This window comes from Amphiprion ocellaris, chromosome 5 (assembly GCF_022539595.1).
Source record: "Amphiprion ocellaris isolate individual 3 ecotype Okinawa chromosome 5, ASM2253959v1, whole genome shotgun sequence".
NCBI lineage: Eukaryota > Metazoa > Chordata > Actinopteri > Pomacentridae > Amphiprion > Amphiprion ocellaris.
In genome coordinates, this window is record NC_072770.1 from 3,235,683 (window position 1) to 3,253,188 (window position 17,506).

Here is a 17,506-nt window from a genome sequence, read left to right on the forward strand (position 1 = left end):
TTTCCATTGAATATGCGTCACTTTTGACCCATGTTGTGCATCAATGGGTTAATTTCCTGCAGTGGAGGAAGGCTACAAGACATCACCTAACTAATATCACAAAAATTATTCAATTAAGTTGATTTGTTCTAGATACTGCTTAAATGCCCCACACTACCAGATGGTGTAGAAATGACATGAACTCCCCTCTTTCTTTGAAAGATGAATGTACTGCATCTTTTCACTCTGTTTGACACCATGGCAGTGGGTTATTAGAGGCAACGGTTTTGAGCACCTGGACTCAAGCTAAGTAAAGCCCCGGTGGGAAAATCAATAACTATTCTCTGGTCCAAAGTGTTAAACAGTGTGGGCTGGTGAGTAAGTTCAAATGCAGGTTTAGTAGGATCAAGTCAAAAAACTAAAAGGACTGTATTGACCAGCTACTCATAGCTATGAAGGACCATAGAATTTCAATGAATAACATTTGAATGTCCTATACCGTTAAAGGGTATACCAGTGTACAGGATCTTGCAGAAGGCAAAATAGATAATATCAAACATTCCACCCTTTTAAAGATATAGATGTATGATTAGATACTTACTTCCAAATTAAGGTGTATCTGTAATGCTGTCATTTTCATTTATTAAACGCATTAAATTGATTTAAAAGTGTGTGTCACGGACAGGGTTTGACACCCTCCTTTCCTGCTGTTGGCCCCTCGGCTCATCTGCTTCTGCCCCTCTCCCTCTGCTCTGCTGGTGATCAGTGCAAAGGGAGAGCAGCTGTGACAATCCTCACCTGCGGTTCATCATCATCATCTCGGCTTTAAGAGCGAGCCCCACACAGCTTTCGGTGGGGGATTGTACTGTTTTGCACTCTTTGCTCTGATTGAACTCGGATTGCACTGTGAGTGACTTCGAGCGTTCCACTGGACTATCTACAGAGCTGCCTGCCTTTTCCAGTGAGACTTCCAGATAGATGTCCTGGACCCCCGCCTAAGTTGCCTCTGGTTGAGGAACAGCATGTGGCCTCCAGACAGAGGACGTGCCTCCCGTGGGCTGCACTGACCAGCTCTGCCCCGCTGCTGGACTCAGAGTCTCCACTGCACGCCAGCAGCCACTTGGTCTTGGACGCCATCAGCGCCGACGTGTGCCTCCCTGACTGCCGAGCCTCCGGAGCCTGCCTTCCTCCTCCCTTCCCTCCGTTAGTGAGTTTCTGGCCATAGAGGCAAATTATTTGTTTATTCAGAATAAAGAAATGTGATTATACACACACCGTTCTGCCACTCTGTGTCTTCTCACTTGGGTTCTCAAATTTCCACTTACCGTAACAGTGTGTCCATGGAAGCAAACCTATTTGATGGTTGAGTGTATCATATATAATTCATTAGTTCATTAATTAACTGAAAAGTGTTGTGGTCATATGCCACAAAAAAAATGATATACTTTTCATCTACATTTTAAAGTAAAGTTAATTTAAGTATATTAGTGGAGACTAAATGATAACTCAAGTGCATGACTCAACACAGAGCCCATAGACTCATTACAACAAGACTCAGCAGTCCAGCTGCATCTCAAGGATAAGACAAACTCCTCTGAGGACAGCAACGGGCACAGTTTGGACAGAGAAGACAGATGGTTTGAGAGAGGAGTAAAGGAAACCATTTATCTCAAACTGGAACAGCCATCTCTCAATTGAGAAAGGGGTCTACAAGACCACTTATCCAGCACCTATAATGCAGTGTTAAGATCTCTCCCAGAAAGTTTCATCATCACATGTTGTCACTTTTGACATGGCAAATTTATATTTTGTTATGTAAGCTAGCAGCTTCCAGACCTTTATTCCTGTAATTTCCGTTGGACTAAATGGTTTCACACCCATTCATACCTTAAGGCAAGTGAGTTCTGGGTCATCTATGGGCAATTAGCCATGTACGCTGCAGTGACTATAAATATCTGAAACTCCTCATCTGTCAGTTAGACCTGAACAAGCCTCCTAGATGAGAGATGGAACATCTTCAAGAACCTAAAAGAGAATTAGTGTCTTTCTACCAAAGCTGCAAGGATTAGCATGACCTGAAAGATTGAGAATCTACACAGATTTAATTACTTAGGAATACCCTGGTGGACTCTTTCCACATTTGATATCAACAAGTAACTAAAATGTTTAAACCCTGCAAGAAAAAAATACCATGAAATGACCTCTGTGTCTTCAGCTGGACATATGGCCGGTGTATTATCAAAGAAAGACATAAATCTTTTTAGCTTTGGTAGCTAAACAGGCTGGCATTCACATATTGTGTAAAAGTAAACACTAATTGGTTCATCTTTGCACACAGTGAAGTAATTGCAGTATCCTAGTTCTTAATTGTGTGGATTGTCAGACTGCATTTGGAATGCTAATGCAGAAAAGACAGCTGGTAAGACAGAGTGAATGAGTCTTCCGGGACCAAATCCAAATATACAGTGGTTCTCTCTCTGTGGTGGCTGAGCAGTTCAGGTTGAAGAACTAAGAGAGAAGATGGGAGGAAGAAGGGAGAGTGGATTGGGCTGTGATTATCTCTAGGCTCCAGTCAGACCACACTGCCAACCAAGAAGGAGTCATGTAATCACTTTGGCATCATTTAACCCCATTACAGTAAGTCACACACGTGTTTCAAAAAAGAGCAGTTACAGTTAGATGAAATGAAATTCATCATGGTGGCACTCCAGCATGTCCCACCCTCCAGCATGCCTTCCCCCAACTCTTACCTCTTTAGATGGACATGCACCACAAGAAAAGATGTATTTTTGTCAGCATGTACTCAAGAGATTTCTGTAAGTGTCATACTTTCATCTAATTTAAGACTTCTCAGGATTATTTCTTAAGATGTGTTGTTTGACCACATTAGAAAAGTCCTTACAGTTAAACTGAAAGAGTCAATAACTTCATTTTACAACTCATTTTATTTGCAGTAACTACACAGATATAGTAGCATATAGCATTCAAATTGTGACCTTGTTTTTAGCTCTTTTGCTAAGTTTTTTTTTAAAGATATCCATGGCATTTCATTAAATAAAATATAATCAGTCAGAAAGTCAGACCTGAGTTTGTGACAAAATTTTTAACAAATGGTTAGTCATGAGTGAGGCCTGAATGTAAAGTCATCATCAATCCTACAGATGTCTGACTCTCCACGGCATATGGGCTAGCTGTCCATGTGCAAGAACCCATATTAAGAGACAAATCTCAATTGTTGTATATCTGAACTTTAAAATGTATTCAGTTGCATGTGTGTAACTACATTTTGTTTTTATTTTCATCAACAATGATGCTTACACAACAATGACAATGTTGATGTTGCCTTCACTGGTGCTGAATTAATAAAATTAGGCAATTTCCACTGCAAGATCTTTACAGCATTTACAGTTTAAAAAATTGTAAAATTTTAAATAGTTTGTGTCAGTGTTAGAGAGGCGAAGAGTTTCACTTAATAAGGACATTAAGATGGCAGAAAAAAAAAGATTGTTCTCTTCAGTTTTCAATCATATTTCAGTCAGCATTTGTAAATATTTAATCAGTCAACATTGAGCCCCATACAGCTGTTTTTCAAGGCTCCTCAGAAATCCCTAACCAAGGCTAGGTACTTTTTTCTCTCCCCAAAACAGCTGTGAAAGAGGCTCTCCATGCATGTTCAGCAACATGGATGTTCTCCATCCCCTCTGGCAGGGTCAGGGTCATGGGGGCACAAACAGAAAGACTTTTTTCACCAGGGCTATAAAAGCCGTGTTGCCTGAGCTGGACTTCCACTTTATCCCCTACATTGTTTTACACTGTTTTCTATGCTGCTGTGACCAAGAGAACTATCAAATGAGATTTCATTGTACAATAATGTGCAATGACAATAAAGAATCTACCTATGTTTCTTGCAGTGGAAACATGGACAAAGGCTTGGGTTGCTCTGTAACAGCTTGTAAGTTGCTATAGCGGAAAACTGACTATTTTTTTTTAGGAAAGTCTTTCTCAGTGAAGTATAAAATATAATCTGTTTTGTTAGAGTTTCTTTCATTACTCCAAACATCTCAAACAGTGAAGCTGAGCAACACCCCTCGAAGTGAACACATCTATAATTGGTTGGATGCTGATATGAATTTTGGTCCAAAACTTTCGGGAAAACAGACTCCCTGTGGAAAGCAGCATGAGCTTTCCTACATTAACTTTTAGGTTTTTGTTCTTTGTCAGAACTGATGAAGAAAATAGCACACCTTGTAGTACTTGTGTCACGTGTCACTGCCTTCATTCCATTTCCCACGGATATCCACAATTCTTTTGTCTTTGTTATTTGTTACTGTCTGTCAGACGTGCCCCCCCACAAACACACACATACTTACCTTTTGTTGTCACACCTTTGCCATTTGCAACTGTTTGCCAGATGCTTTGATTGAATTGCTCTTTGTTCTTTTTGTCTTACCCTCTGTTACTGATAACCAGCTATATGCAAATTAACCACTATTTACCCCTTTGTTTACATACGGCCCCCTCCCCACGCTCTGATCCACCCTCTGCCATCCCTATAAAATGGGTACTCTCAAAATGCTCTGAGTCGGTTTACCTTCCCAGACTCATGCTCTGTGTTGGTAAGCCCACCATATACCGGAATACCAATAAACACCCCACCACAGCAAACTTTGCACAACTAAGAGTGAAATTTCTTCTTCATTTCAAAGTCTTTCTACATTTAGCACTGGTCTTCCTAACTGCTTCTAGAGACAATCACAGTTGTTATTCAGTGTACTTACATATAGCATAGTTTCAGTGTTAGACTTTAGTCTTGTATCCACTCATTTACACATTTCTCCATATTTATTTGTTGTTAATCAATATTCTGAGTGGTGCCCTGATAAACAAGTGCAATTTCCATCTTTTAAATGTAGTTACACTACAGGGCTCCTAAATGTTTCAACTTGGAAGCACATGTACTCCTTTGGGAACACAAACAAACAAACAAACAAAAAAATATGGTCAAACCCAGAGTGATCAACAAAAAAGGAGAGCCAACTGTGCCTACAACCAGGCCACTTTTTCCATACACTGCCAGTCAAAAATTTGCCAGTCAAAACTTTTGACTGGTGGTGTACATGTGCAGCACTCAACCTCTTTGTTTTAAGGTGGACTTAAATGAAAGTCTTTCTGGATGTCATTATCAATGCTGCACTTTCAATGTAACTTCAAAGCTGTCTGATGTCTTCATCACAACATGGCATTTTACCTACACAGTGATGCATGAATAACTCAGCTGATATCAAAAGAGTACATGTATTCTGTTCAAAAGTATACTGACACAATGATTTGGGTTTAGCACTGGGATGAATCTGTTTTAGAACTTCAGCAATAGGTGATTCAAAGGAAACAATCTTATACCAAGTATGGCAGACAGTTTTGTCAACAAAGTGGCAGATTCACACTTAGATACAGTTTGAAATGGTATTTCAAACTTTGTATTATTTAGATGCTTACATATTTTCTAATCCATTTTCATCTGAAACAAGAGAGATAGACAGAAAAAGTTTGTGGTAAATTCAGCTCGTCTGTACATTCCGTGGTGGCAATAGTGACTTCTCACAGCAAGGATGTCAACCATGAAACATCTCATGGAGGAGTTTATCAGATGTGACACTGTTTCTATCTAGGACATGGTCCAGTAAGATGCATTCATCTCTCCACCACGGCAGTGTCCCTGAGAGAAACTGTAGCACACGATAATGTCTTGTTTTCACTTCTGCTGTGATTACTGCCAAACCTGAGGAAAACACTCTTCCCCTTGATTCAGTGTCTGAGGTCTGCTTTTTATTGCATTTTTCTGATCATTGCTTCAGTTAGCACTACTGATCATTTTATTACCAAGGTCCTTTTTTGATTAAAAAAAAAAAAAAAAGTCTAAACAGACTTTGTTAGGTTGTCATGTCTTAGAGACTGTTTAAAAAGTTGTTTTTTAAACTCGGAGTTCACATGAAGTGGTGAAGTGGGAAGTTTTAACAATGTATTTTCATTTTCATCAGCATCCCCAAGAAAAAAAAATAACAGAAACTGGTGCATTTCTCCCATCAGTTTGGAGGGAATTGCTTTCCCAAGCAAAAGAGTTCAGGTACTGTTGGATCTTGTTCACGAGTGATGGGAAAATGGAGCGAGAGATGGACAGACAGCTTGGTGTGGTGTCAGCAGTAATGCTGGCATTCCACCAAACTGTCGTTGTGAAGAGGGAGCTGAACCGCAAGGTAAAGCTCTTGATTTACCAGTCCATCTATGTTCCAACCCTCACCTATGGTCATGAGCTCTGGGTAGTGACAGAAAGAATGAGATCGCGGGTACAAGCGGCTGAAATGAGCTTCCTCCGTAGGGTGGCTGGATGGGAAGCTCAGACATCCGGAAGAAGCTTGGACTAGAGCCGCTGCTCCTTCACATCAAAAGGAGCTAGTTGGGGTGGTTTGGACATCTGATTCAGTTACGTCCAGGGAGACTTCTTTTGGAGGTTTTCCGAGCACATCCGCCTGGGAGGAGACCCCGGGGTAGACCCAGAACTCACTGGAGGGATTATGTCTGTTGTTGACTTCTGTCTCAGGAGTTTAGTCCATTTTATTGTCCATGGAGTGAACATTAGTGAGCAGGATGGTTAGTATGGCCAGCTGGGTCAGGTTATCTGCTAGCCCCACTTCTGGTTTGTCTCGCAGCAACTGCTTCACCTCCTCACCTGGTTGGAAACAGTGGTCAGAGTCGGTGATGTTGTTGTGTGCCGTCAGAGTAGTCGATGGCTTTGGAGTTTTTGTTCACGCACTATCATCAGTGTCTATTTATTTATCTAGACGGGACAGTGCATATTAATGAACGTACAATCTCATAATAGTTTACACAAGGTTGCAGTAAATACGCTGAATTTAGCACAAGGCTGATTTCCATCTGTTGTCCCAAACACAATTAGATTGTGATGCTTTGTTCTGCCAATGTTCAGAGGAAACTACTGACTCTACTCAAATATAGATGTAGACAAACATGTAGACATACTCGGAAACATGAAAAAACACAGCATTTTTGGGACTGTGAGGGACTGCTGCATCAGCACATGCTGCCATCTTAAAGACCTGATAAAATAGGTAATAGAAATGCATTAGTAAATTAGGTTTATTACTAATAGGCTGCAAGTTGAAATGTTTTTTTTGACATCCTTTTGACAGTACACTTACTGTGACTAAAGACGAGTGTCATGCACGAACTAACCATTTAGAATATTGTAATTGTCTTAACTATTTGTGAATAATCTATAATGTTATTGTATGTCTTGTAAGGGCTGAACAATATTTAATTATCCATTTGATGATATCTTGTAAATGATTTATTAACACATTCATTATTAAGAATGACCTAAATGGGGGATTCTGTGACTTTTTAAAAAATATATTTGTTCAGTACCTTGATATTACTGCAAGCCTCAGCTGTACTGTTTAACGCTGTTTGGCAACTTGCATATTAACATGTTGAATTTAGCATTAAGGTCGATGCACTACTGTGCCTTGTAAAGCTGTTGCCATGGATGTAGACCTTTGGCCTCGTCCACAGTTTGGATTACTGTCATCAAGTCGGGAACAAATTACATCCCCCATCTCTCTGCTGAAGCTTAGCTGAACAAAAGTGGCTGTTCAAACCAGACCGGCTTAAAACCATCATTTGGGCAGAATCTCAGATAGACTAGCGACATTGTCACTGCTTTTTATATTGTACAGTGAAAAAAATTCAGGTTATGCAAGTGAAACATGAACATACAGAGCATTACAACACAAGTTTTTGTTTTATAACCATATGTTTATGAATACTCCTACTTGATTACCACAGTTGAAATCAATTCAAAGATGCCTAAAATTCAGCCGGTGACAACAGTCAAAGGATGAGGGTTAGAAATGTCAATGGTTGTGGAAGAGGTTGCAGTTGCAGGAGAACAAGTGTGTGTCATAGTCATTATGCATTTATTTATTTACATATTTTTAATTTGTGAAGAAGGTAGGCTACATTAAACGACACATTTTTCTTGGAATAGTGTAACTGCTGTGTTTGCTATTTATAGTTATTTTGTAGTGGTTAGACATTATTTTTGAATCTCTGGCATGCAAATTTGTGATATGCATATGTTACTTTTATTCAGTTGTTTTTAATGTTTTCATTGTTGGATTCGGAGTCACCTTCAGGCAGATCAAATCTGAATCAAATCTGTCAATCAGATTCTTCAGTGAGGGTGTTCAGCTGTGTGTGGATGTGTGAACGAACAAAATCCTGCTACAATCTGATGTTATTCACCACCTGCTGCCTTTGTGTCTCTTTCAGGCCAGTGAATCAGTTAACATGTCAACCCTGCGCTTTGGACAGCATCTCATCAAGGCCTCAGCTGTGTTCCTGCAGACGGAGCTGTCCTTCGCTCTGGTCAACAGGAAGCCTGTGGTGCCTGGTCGTATCTTTTCATTACTTACAGGTGAGAGGAGGTCTTGCTGAGCTCAGTGCTGTTTGTGGCCTGAAGTGGGTGTTGGAATTTTAACACCTTTCAGACCCACCAAGTCTGGGGATGTGCAGTCAGTTTGTTGTAATACATCCGCTTGGCTTCCACTGTAGGTGGTAGGGGGACAGCGGAAAAGACTTTTTTTTTTCTTTTCTTGAATTGTCATGAGATGCTGCTTTTACAATCTGCACAGCCAGGTTCAAATAGACTCCCACACACTATCTGACTTGTAAAGATAAATTTATTAGTTCAACATTTCAGTGCTAGACCTTCCTCAGGCAGTTTGTAATATATTTCTCTTATTATCTCTTCTTCTCTTATGCTTCCCATGTAACCTTATGTATTAAATATTAATAATCTGGTAACAAAGTCATTTTGAATGAGCTTCTGAAGTTCATGTCCTTACCAGTGAATATCCATTGAATCTTTGTGAAAGTAAGATGCATTATCAGGGTATTTTACAATGTACTAGACCAACAGACCACTGAGTTTAAAGATGTTTTTAGTCTGCTTACCTGTGGAAGTATCAGTGTGACAATCATTGTGTGCTCGTTCACACAGTGCATTAGAAGTGAAACCCTGTTTCAATTGGACATCTCTCATCTTACCAGATGAGAGCACAGGGTTCAGAAGGTTAATGTAGTTTTCAGTACTATAGTATCTGGCCTCGGTTAATATTAGAACGTTCAAATAAACTCTGCTGTCTCGGTCTGTTACAGTGTTTAGTAACCAAACATGCAGTGATGTATGAGGCAGAGTCTGACAGTGATCCACTGTATCTCTCTCAGTCTTTCAATCACTATCCATCTTATTGTTTCTCTCTGACTGGACTTCAGCATTTGCTGCTCAGTGGAGCACTTTCTAAAAAGCTCTTGCTGTTACCTAGCAACAGATGCTGTCTTTGCTGAGATTAATCTGTCTTGATATTAGGGCCATATAAGCAGCTGTTTACCACACACACAAATGCGCATGCATAATGTGGAGAGACAGTACCAATGGCTGCTGAAGGTTTTGGCTGCTGGTTGTTGTGTTGCATTGTTTTCTGTAACTTTGATTGGTGGGTCAATGTGTTTTTATACTCCAACATAACACAGATGCTTGCTTTATCTTTGAATAGCTACAGGCATTGTGTGCATGGGGAAGAGGCTGTCATGGTTCCTTGTTGACTCTTATGCCTCAGCTCTCCCATTATACAGGAAAAAGCTGACAAAAAGAAAAAACAAACCCTATTAATTGTTGTTTTCAACCAGCCTGAGCTATAAAACAAAACAAAACAAAACAAAAAAAAAAAAACGACTTGATTTATAATTTGCATAGCTTCGATCACAGATTTCTGATTTGTTTGAATAAAGTGCTTATTCTCTTTCTGGAATGGTAACCAGTTTTTGGCTTTGTGCTCAACTTCTCAAGTGTTGTTCTCACCTTGCACAACTGTGAGCTGACATTAACTCTGGACCAGGTAGACATCTTTCTCTTTTTCTATTCACCTACATTCTGAGGCCATATATTAGCATTATTAATCATATTCCTCTTTAAACACTTCGATGTGAACCGTCTTGATTGTAGAGCCACATAAAATACCCTGTCCAGCCCCGGCATTTAAACCACCTGCCCAGTGTTGTGTAGCTCCCTCTTGTGCTGTCAAAACAGCTCTGACCCATTGGACCATGGATGCTGCACCTCTGGGGGTATCCTGTGGTGTCTGGCACCAGGATGCTGGCAGCAGATCTTTTGAGAGTTTGGAAGCCAAGTCAGTTTTTTGGGCTTTTTGTTGTGTTCCTCAAGGCATTCCTGTCAGAGTAACAGGACCCAGTCTTCGTTATTGGAACAAGATGATCAGTGTTATACAGTTTTCATGTCAAACAGCTCGTACTTTATAAATGTGGACATTCTCATCCTGGAAGAAACCACTTCCATCAAGACAAATGAATACAAACCATGACAGTCTTTATGGGTGTTTGTTGATACTGATTCGTGGGTGCTTTTGGAGGGTCAAATGGACTTGCATTGTAGTCCGGATCAGATTTTCTGTACCTTGGCTGAACATCCCCAGATGAACAGATTCTGGGACTGGATGTCCTTCTATATATGTTTATCCAGATACACTTGTTGTTTAACTGCATACACAAGGTTCATGATTAAGTGCACATCTGCTAGCCACTGTACACCTGCCTCCACTGAGTTACTGCATTAGCCTTTCTTGGAGGACACTGTACACTTGGTTACAGAATGCAGAAGAGACTGAACTGGTGGATTGTCTGGTTCCGCCATGATCAGTTTTGTGTCCGTTGATTCACCTTCAGAGAAGTAACTGCAGGAGCAGGTTGTTTACATACTATCAGGAGAGCATTTAGCATTTCCCATCTTAGACTGGTTTTCATTCACTATTCAGGAGCGTTTAGGCTCCTTTTAGAAGATGTCTGTAGGTCTAGCATTTGGTTATAGTCTTTGTTTATAATCAGTTGCAGCTGTGAACTCTTGTATTCAAAATGCATGAAGTACATAAGTGAAAAAGTGACAAGAACACTATTGCAGGTCTTAAGGAAGACCACTGCACATTGACATCACTACCCAGGCTACATTTGCAATGTAATAAACAAAGGCAACAGTGAAAGAGATTTTCATAGTCTATAAAAACTGTTCATAGAAAGACTGCATGCCACATTGTCAGCAAGCGAACGCTGAAAGGCCAAGTGGTATGTCATTTTTTTTTTTAGATTAAAGGAAAGTTGTGTAAAAACTTTGTGTTTGAAAAGCCCAAGTCCATAAATGTAGATTTGAGATCTAAAATTGTTTTTATTTTTAATTCACCAATAGAAAATTGATTCACAGATGCCTTTTTTGCAGTAAAAAAAAATCACAAATGTTTTTCATTTATGTGTCAGATCACACATTATTACACACTGATTGTCGTTTTATTCACATCAATAATACTGAGACAAATCTACCTACTTACCTGGAGTAAAAACATAATCATGACCCCTTCAACATAATGTATAAAACATTAAATTAGACACAACACAAACAGATCACACCACATTGCTTTTCCAAGATGACAGGAAGTGAAACCACTACTATGTATCCAACTTTACATTTTCCCAAAAATCTAATTCAAGTAACAGTAAAAAATATGCTCATTATTCATTAACCCCCAAAAACTCATCTCTGCATATATAAAAAGAGAAAGGTATTTGTTTTGCTTTGTCTTGCTTTATAAAAATGAGATGATCCCATCCTACCTTAAAACAGCTTTGAATGTCACTCTGAGCCAGAGCCATCTCTGCATTTGGTGAATCTATGAAGTCCCTACCTGCTCATTGCAGCTCAAGCTCCCTAGCTAACATACGACTGTGCTGAAATGCTACAAAACTGCTCTACGCTACATAATGGCAAGATGTAATATTGTAGGAACTCAGTCATGAGCTTTGGACCTAGAAGCCAGCTTTGAAGAGAAATAATGATACAGCAAGTCCCACTCCACATCATAACAGGATTTAGTCCTGAAGTTTCTCGGTATGAAACCACTGGAATCTGAATTCATTGCAGTTTTAAGGTGGAAATACTCAGCCACTGCAAGAACTGCTAATTTTGCATATGATATGTCTTTAAAAAAAAACAACAACAATAAAATAACAAAAAAAACACTATATGGAGATGGACAAGGTGAAAAATTTGATTATCACATTTGTTTTTTAAGTACCTGTAACAATGTAAATGTAATATATTGTTACCATTCAGTATTCAGCTATGCATGCTGAGTAAACACGTGAGAGGATCAAATAACGGTTTCTCAGGTAGATACAGGTACAATTTTTGTTTTTAAAGCCATTTAAGCTTTCACCAGATGTCCAATAAGATTTTTATTTGTCTAATCTAAACATAAAATAGCAAGTACATGTGAAGGGATCACGGTAGTTGGATGGAAGGGGTGATAATCACATGTAGCGATTTGTTCATGTGTCAAAGATAATTAAACCCCAACTCTTACTCAACTTCAAGTTAACACAAAGAAGCAACAGAAGGCTAATTCAAAACGTCCCGTTTGATCTAAACCTCTAAATTGTAAAATCTCATGCTAAAAACTAAGCTCACTTTGATGCATACAGGAAACAGAATTGAATCTACACCAGATTAGGAAAGATTAAAGAAACATTTTAATGTGATGGGATCTAATGTTGTCCAAATTGTACTCAGATTTGACATATTCTATAAATGTCCATGTAATCTGATTTCTGTAATGCAATCACATAATTTTTAGTAAAATTCACTTCAGATGATGGATTTTTGATTGTTTCATTTCATAGAAATATAAATTGTTCATATATTTGTGCATCTTTGAGATGAAAAATTAAATAAATCAATAAATAAATATATTGTTTCTCATCACCAGGAAGCTTGAATTAATCCAGTGATGTTTGTTCATAGTATGCAAATGTGTATGTAAATGTGATGATGTGCAAGAGGCATGGAAGGACAGAGGAGGATAATCATGTACATTCATTGTTGGCTTGTTAGTCTCAGCAGTAGCTTTACTGCAGGTTTAATTATATAAATTTAACAGTTCCCAAACCCAATGTGGCCACATCATGTGAAATGATTATGGAAGATTAATCAGGTAGTTTTTTGCTATGACAGTGAGCGTAATTGAGACTACAGTTGCTTTGTTTGCACTGAATATTCACAATGTTCAGAAGATAACTCTGAATCTTTTGTTCACTCTTGTTGTGTGCCCATTGGGTTGAAATGACAGCATCAGATATAACTTTATTTACACAATATAATCAGCTGATTAACAGATTTGCATTTATTATACTGACCAAAATTATACATCTACACATCAGCTTTCCTCGACACTATCTTCAGGAGACAAGAACAACTTTAAAGTCAAGACCAAAACAGAGATTCTGGGCATCACAGGAAACATAGAGGTCTCAGGGGGAAGCACCAATAATAGACTATAATGTCCAGTAAACCTGCTTCATTGTGTGGCCCACATACCGTGAACAGAGATCCAGTTTGTAACGTCTCTCTCCTGCCTGTTTGGAATAAACAGATGGCTGCTTGATGATATCCTCCTTATGTTCCTGTCAAGGTGCCATTAAATGGAAAGAGAGCCTTTTCTAAATTGTGTCATGGACAAATGTTCCTGATTTGTGCTCCTGGAGGTTACACTTGGAGAAATGGATTACAAGCTCTCCTGTATCATTTTCTTGAGATAAAGTGCACTGCATTCCAGTGACAGAGCACAAGTATGATACTGCCATGCAAACGTCCGCAACACCATAAACATATTCTTTGATAGGGAATGTTCTTTCCCAAAAAAATCATTAGACCAAGAACCGATTACACACATTTAGTAATCATATTAGAATGAATAATTAGTAGCATTTTCTCTGTCCTCTGAGGTTACAAGTGGCACCTAGAAAAACGGTGGAAATTAGCAAAGACACAGTGCTGTCCCTCGTTGTCCAGCAATCCAACAACACGCATTAACAGACACTTACGCAGGGATTACTGTAGCATCAGAGATCTCTCCTCCTGAAATACCTCTTTATGTTTTCACAGCACTTGATGCCAAGTTACAAACAGGAAAATATTTTGTTCCTCTACTACTGTCCAGACATACTGTATCGCACCACAAGTGATGTATAGAGCACAACACTGTGCAATATCACTTGAATGTTAAACAATTAAAAATTCTATTGCCTCTCAATCGTTGCATGATTTCTATGCTGAACAGTTGAACAGATGGGGCAAATATTGGGCCCAAAGAAGGAAGTCAGTGCAACAACATTGAATACCACTGAGATTGCTGACAAAAAACTGTATGCACATGGTTTTTAGTATTTCTAATTGTTTGAACATGGTTAGAAAATGTGAACAGCAGAAACTTGTAAATGTTGGACCTATGGGGTGTTCAAAGTAAATGTTTCTGCAAGAAAAGCTTGACATGCAAAAGCATATCCAGAGATATTGAAAAATCTGACTGTGAGACTCTAAGATGTTAAAGGATACAGGCAGACCACTCAGAATCAGTTAAAACACAGCTGCAGCAGTAATCAGGAGGTATAAAAAGATCAACAGTACCACTAATCATAGCCGCAGTCCTCCACAAAGGATGCTACACACAGATTACTTGCGACCTGATTCTAAAAGACAGCTGTCCAGGTGAATTAGACTTTGGACACAGGTTATCTGTACATATTGCCCACCTCTATAGGCAGCATCCAAGAAAAAATAAAATAAATCTTGCATACTCTTTGACACAAAACTCCCAGATCAAACATTGTCAGAAGAGACCATGACAAATTTGTTTGACTCAGGTTGTGTCCAGCATGTTTGCCCTGAACATACCTGACTAGATGTCTCAATCTACAGAAACATGGCTGAAGAGGAATATTCCAGCATGTTAGCTACCTAAAGCATGCTGAAGAGTTTCTAAATACAAAAAAACAGAAGACTGTGGCCTGGCCAAGTATGTTACCTGAATTGAATCCAAGAGAACACCTTTGGGGTATGTGATTGAAAAAGAGAAAGACAGTGTGAGCTTCAAAACCTCCTGCAAAGAACAGCTTAAAAGACATATCTCTGAAGAAGAAATTTGTGCAACACTAGTGCCATCCATGCTGACAAAGACTGAGTCTTTTCTCAAAAATATTGTTGTTGTTTTTTCTATTCAGTTAAAAAAAAAACTTTTTTTTTTCCAAGTACTGGTTTTCAGTGCATCGACTTTCCACTGGGATGCTTGTATTGTTGATATAGTAAATCTAAAATGTTTGTTTTCAATTTTACATGACCATCAAAAAACCTACTTTAACCTGAAAGTATGGCATTTACCATGAAGTGGCACACTGTTGAATCTTTTGACCTTTAAGTAATATGGCACAGGGCTGTACTTTGTCTTTATTTTTTCTTAAACTACCCTCAAATTATTATTTTGCGCCTGTTGTAATGGAGATCCACTTTCTTCCAGAGTAAGATACCTTGAGAAAAATAGGAACTAATTTTTAGGTGATCCTATGACCTCTATTGTTATGGAACAATTTTGTAACAGAATTTGGGTTCATCCTAAAAGTCAAAGTTGCAAAAGTATGATGTGAGAAACAAAGAAACAATTAGATTTGCTGCATTCTGAGATTGTCAAAAATACTTCATTGTGCAGCAGTGTTTAGTTTTGCATGGCTGTGGGCATGAAGGAACACTCCCCACCCCAGATATATGTTCTCTGGGTGACTGAAGGGTGGCCTCTTTTTGTTGAGATGAGACTATGTTTGATAATTAAAAGCTCATCTCCCATCGGCCTGCTCCAGATTTTGCTGCTGAGCTCGTCAGCCTCCTCTGTGCCACAGAATGATTGCACATACACCCGGACAGCTTCAACAGAAGGAATCTTCATCACAAAGCACAATTGTTTTGATAATTCCCATCCCTTTTAGTCTCTGCAGGCCAGCATGATGAGCAGTGCCTTTCTCTCCCTCCCTGCTTGCAGTAATGTAAGACAGGACATTTTATAAATTAAACAGGCAAGCTAGCAGTACATTTAAAACACACAATGCAGCTTACAGGTGTTGGACAAAACAACAAACTGAAGGTTTAAATGTTGCTAGTGGAGGTAAAAGGTAAAGATTGTAGAATTGCATGTTAAAGTACTGCTGCACTGACTTTAGCCGCAAGTCATAGCAGTTGCTGCTTCCACATCCTGTGTGGAAACAGACAGTAAAGTTGCTGCTGCTGTCCAATTCATCATTACCTGCCGGCTTCTTTTGTCGTTTTGGAACTACCCAAAAAAAAAAAAAAAAAAACAGGGGTGTCTTTATTTTGATTTAACTGGTTGCAGCACTTCCACAATAAATCTATAAGTTAGTGGCTTAGTTTGTTTATCGCTGGAGTCGTTTTACCAAGTTATTTTTCAACTGAGAGGCAAACACTATAAAGGATACATGTTTGCCCAGAAACTCTGCCTGTATTAACTCCATACAGTGAGATCAATTTCAGTTTTTATCAAAATCAGTTTCAATCAGTCAATTTTTAAAAATTATAACAAATAAAGACAAGGAATAAAAACTTTCCAGCAATCACTCGTGTCCATTTATTTCAACAAAGGTTGTAATGTAACAAAAGTAGTCTTCTCTGGGGTTTTCTTTCTTTTTTTTTTATTACTCCTCTAATACAGTTGAGTCAATAAAACTCAGATACTCCATTTCTAGTTTTCCTGTTAATTGAAAAAAGTCAAAACAAGGACATTTTCATAAGAACAAATAAGTAGACCTTCACCAACTTAATTGTTAATGCTGAGCTTGAGCTTCAGTATGAGGTTGGAAGTCTGATCCTCCACTAGATACAGGCAGTCAACAGCTATTTTAAACAAATGCAGATAACTTTCTGAAATGCTTGGGCGGACCAATGCACAGTGGGCAAGCCTGTCCAGGTATTCCATTACTGGTGTATGATGCCATACTGTACTGGGAAGTCCTGATATTTGGGGCCAGAATTTAGATGTTGGGCAAATCAGAAGTATGCAACTGGCTGAACGTGCTATTGGGTGTGGAGGTGAGGTCTCAAGCACCACATCCAATAGCAGGATATGGTGCTGGTGGGGATTGGAAGTAGCAGGGACATTTTGCAAACCAAAGGGTTCTAAGTTTCTAAAATGATAATTTTCCTCTGTTTACAGTTTGTGGCAATCAGCATTGTATTAAATATTTTAAAAAATTAAGATGTTTTGTTCACTCACCTCACCTCCACCCTCCTCGTCAGCACTTTCAACCAGTAACAGGGCTTAATTTTCCCAACTACTTTCAGATATAGGGGCCATACACAAGTGAAAGTTAAGTGTGTTCATTGACATATTTGACAGAATCCAGCGTAGTGTATATCTCCAGGGAAACTGAAGGATAAATGTCAGCATGCCTTTGTTGTGTTCTTTTCTCTTCTTTTTGTTCGCCTCATTTAGTAAACATCTGGGGGAGTTTTGTGTGAGGATTTTTTTTTTTCTTTTGGATAAGTGAA

General features: G+C 38.9%; 1 protein-coding gene across 3 annotated transcripts in view; it reads left to right on the top strand.

Moving 5' to 3' along the window:
• The window catches only part of fhit (fragile histidine triad diadenosine triphosphatase), a 225,723-nt gene that overhangs the window by 86,461 nt on the left and 121,756 nt on the right, over window positions 1–17,506 (top strand). For 2 of the 3 annotated variants that reach the window (XM_055010876.1, XM_055010877.1), the window contains exon 3: window positions 8,329–8,473. In XM_055010876.1, coding sequence (XP_054866851.1) covers window positions 8,347–8,473 — 127 coding nt within the window. In that variant the 5' untranslated portion in view covers window positions 8,329–8,346. The remainder of the gene's footprint in view (window positions 1–8,328; window positions 8,474–17,506) is intronic. The other variant, XM_023276681.3, reaches the window with a different exon arrangement.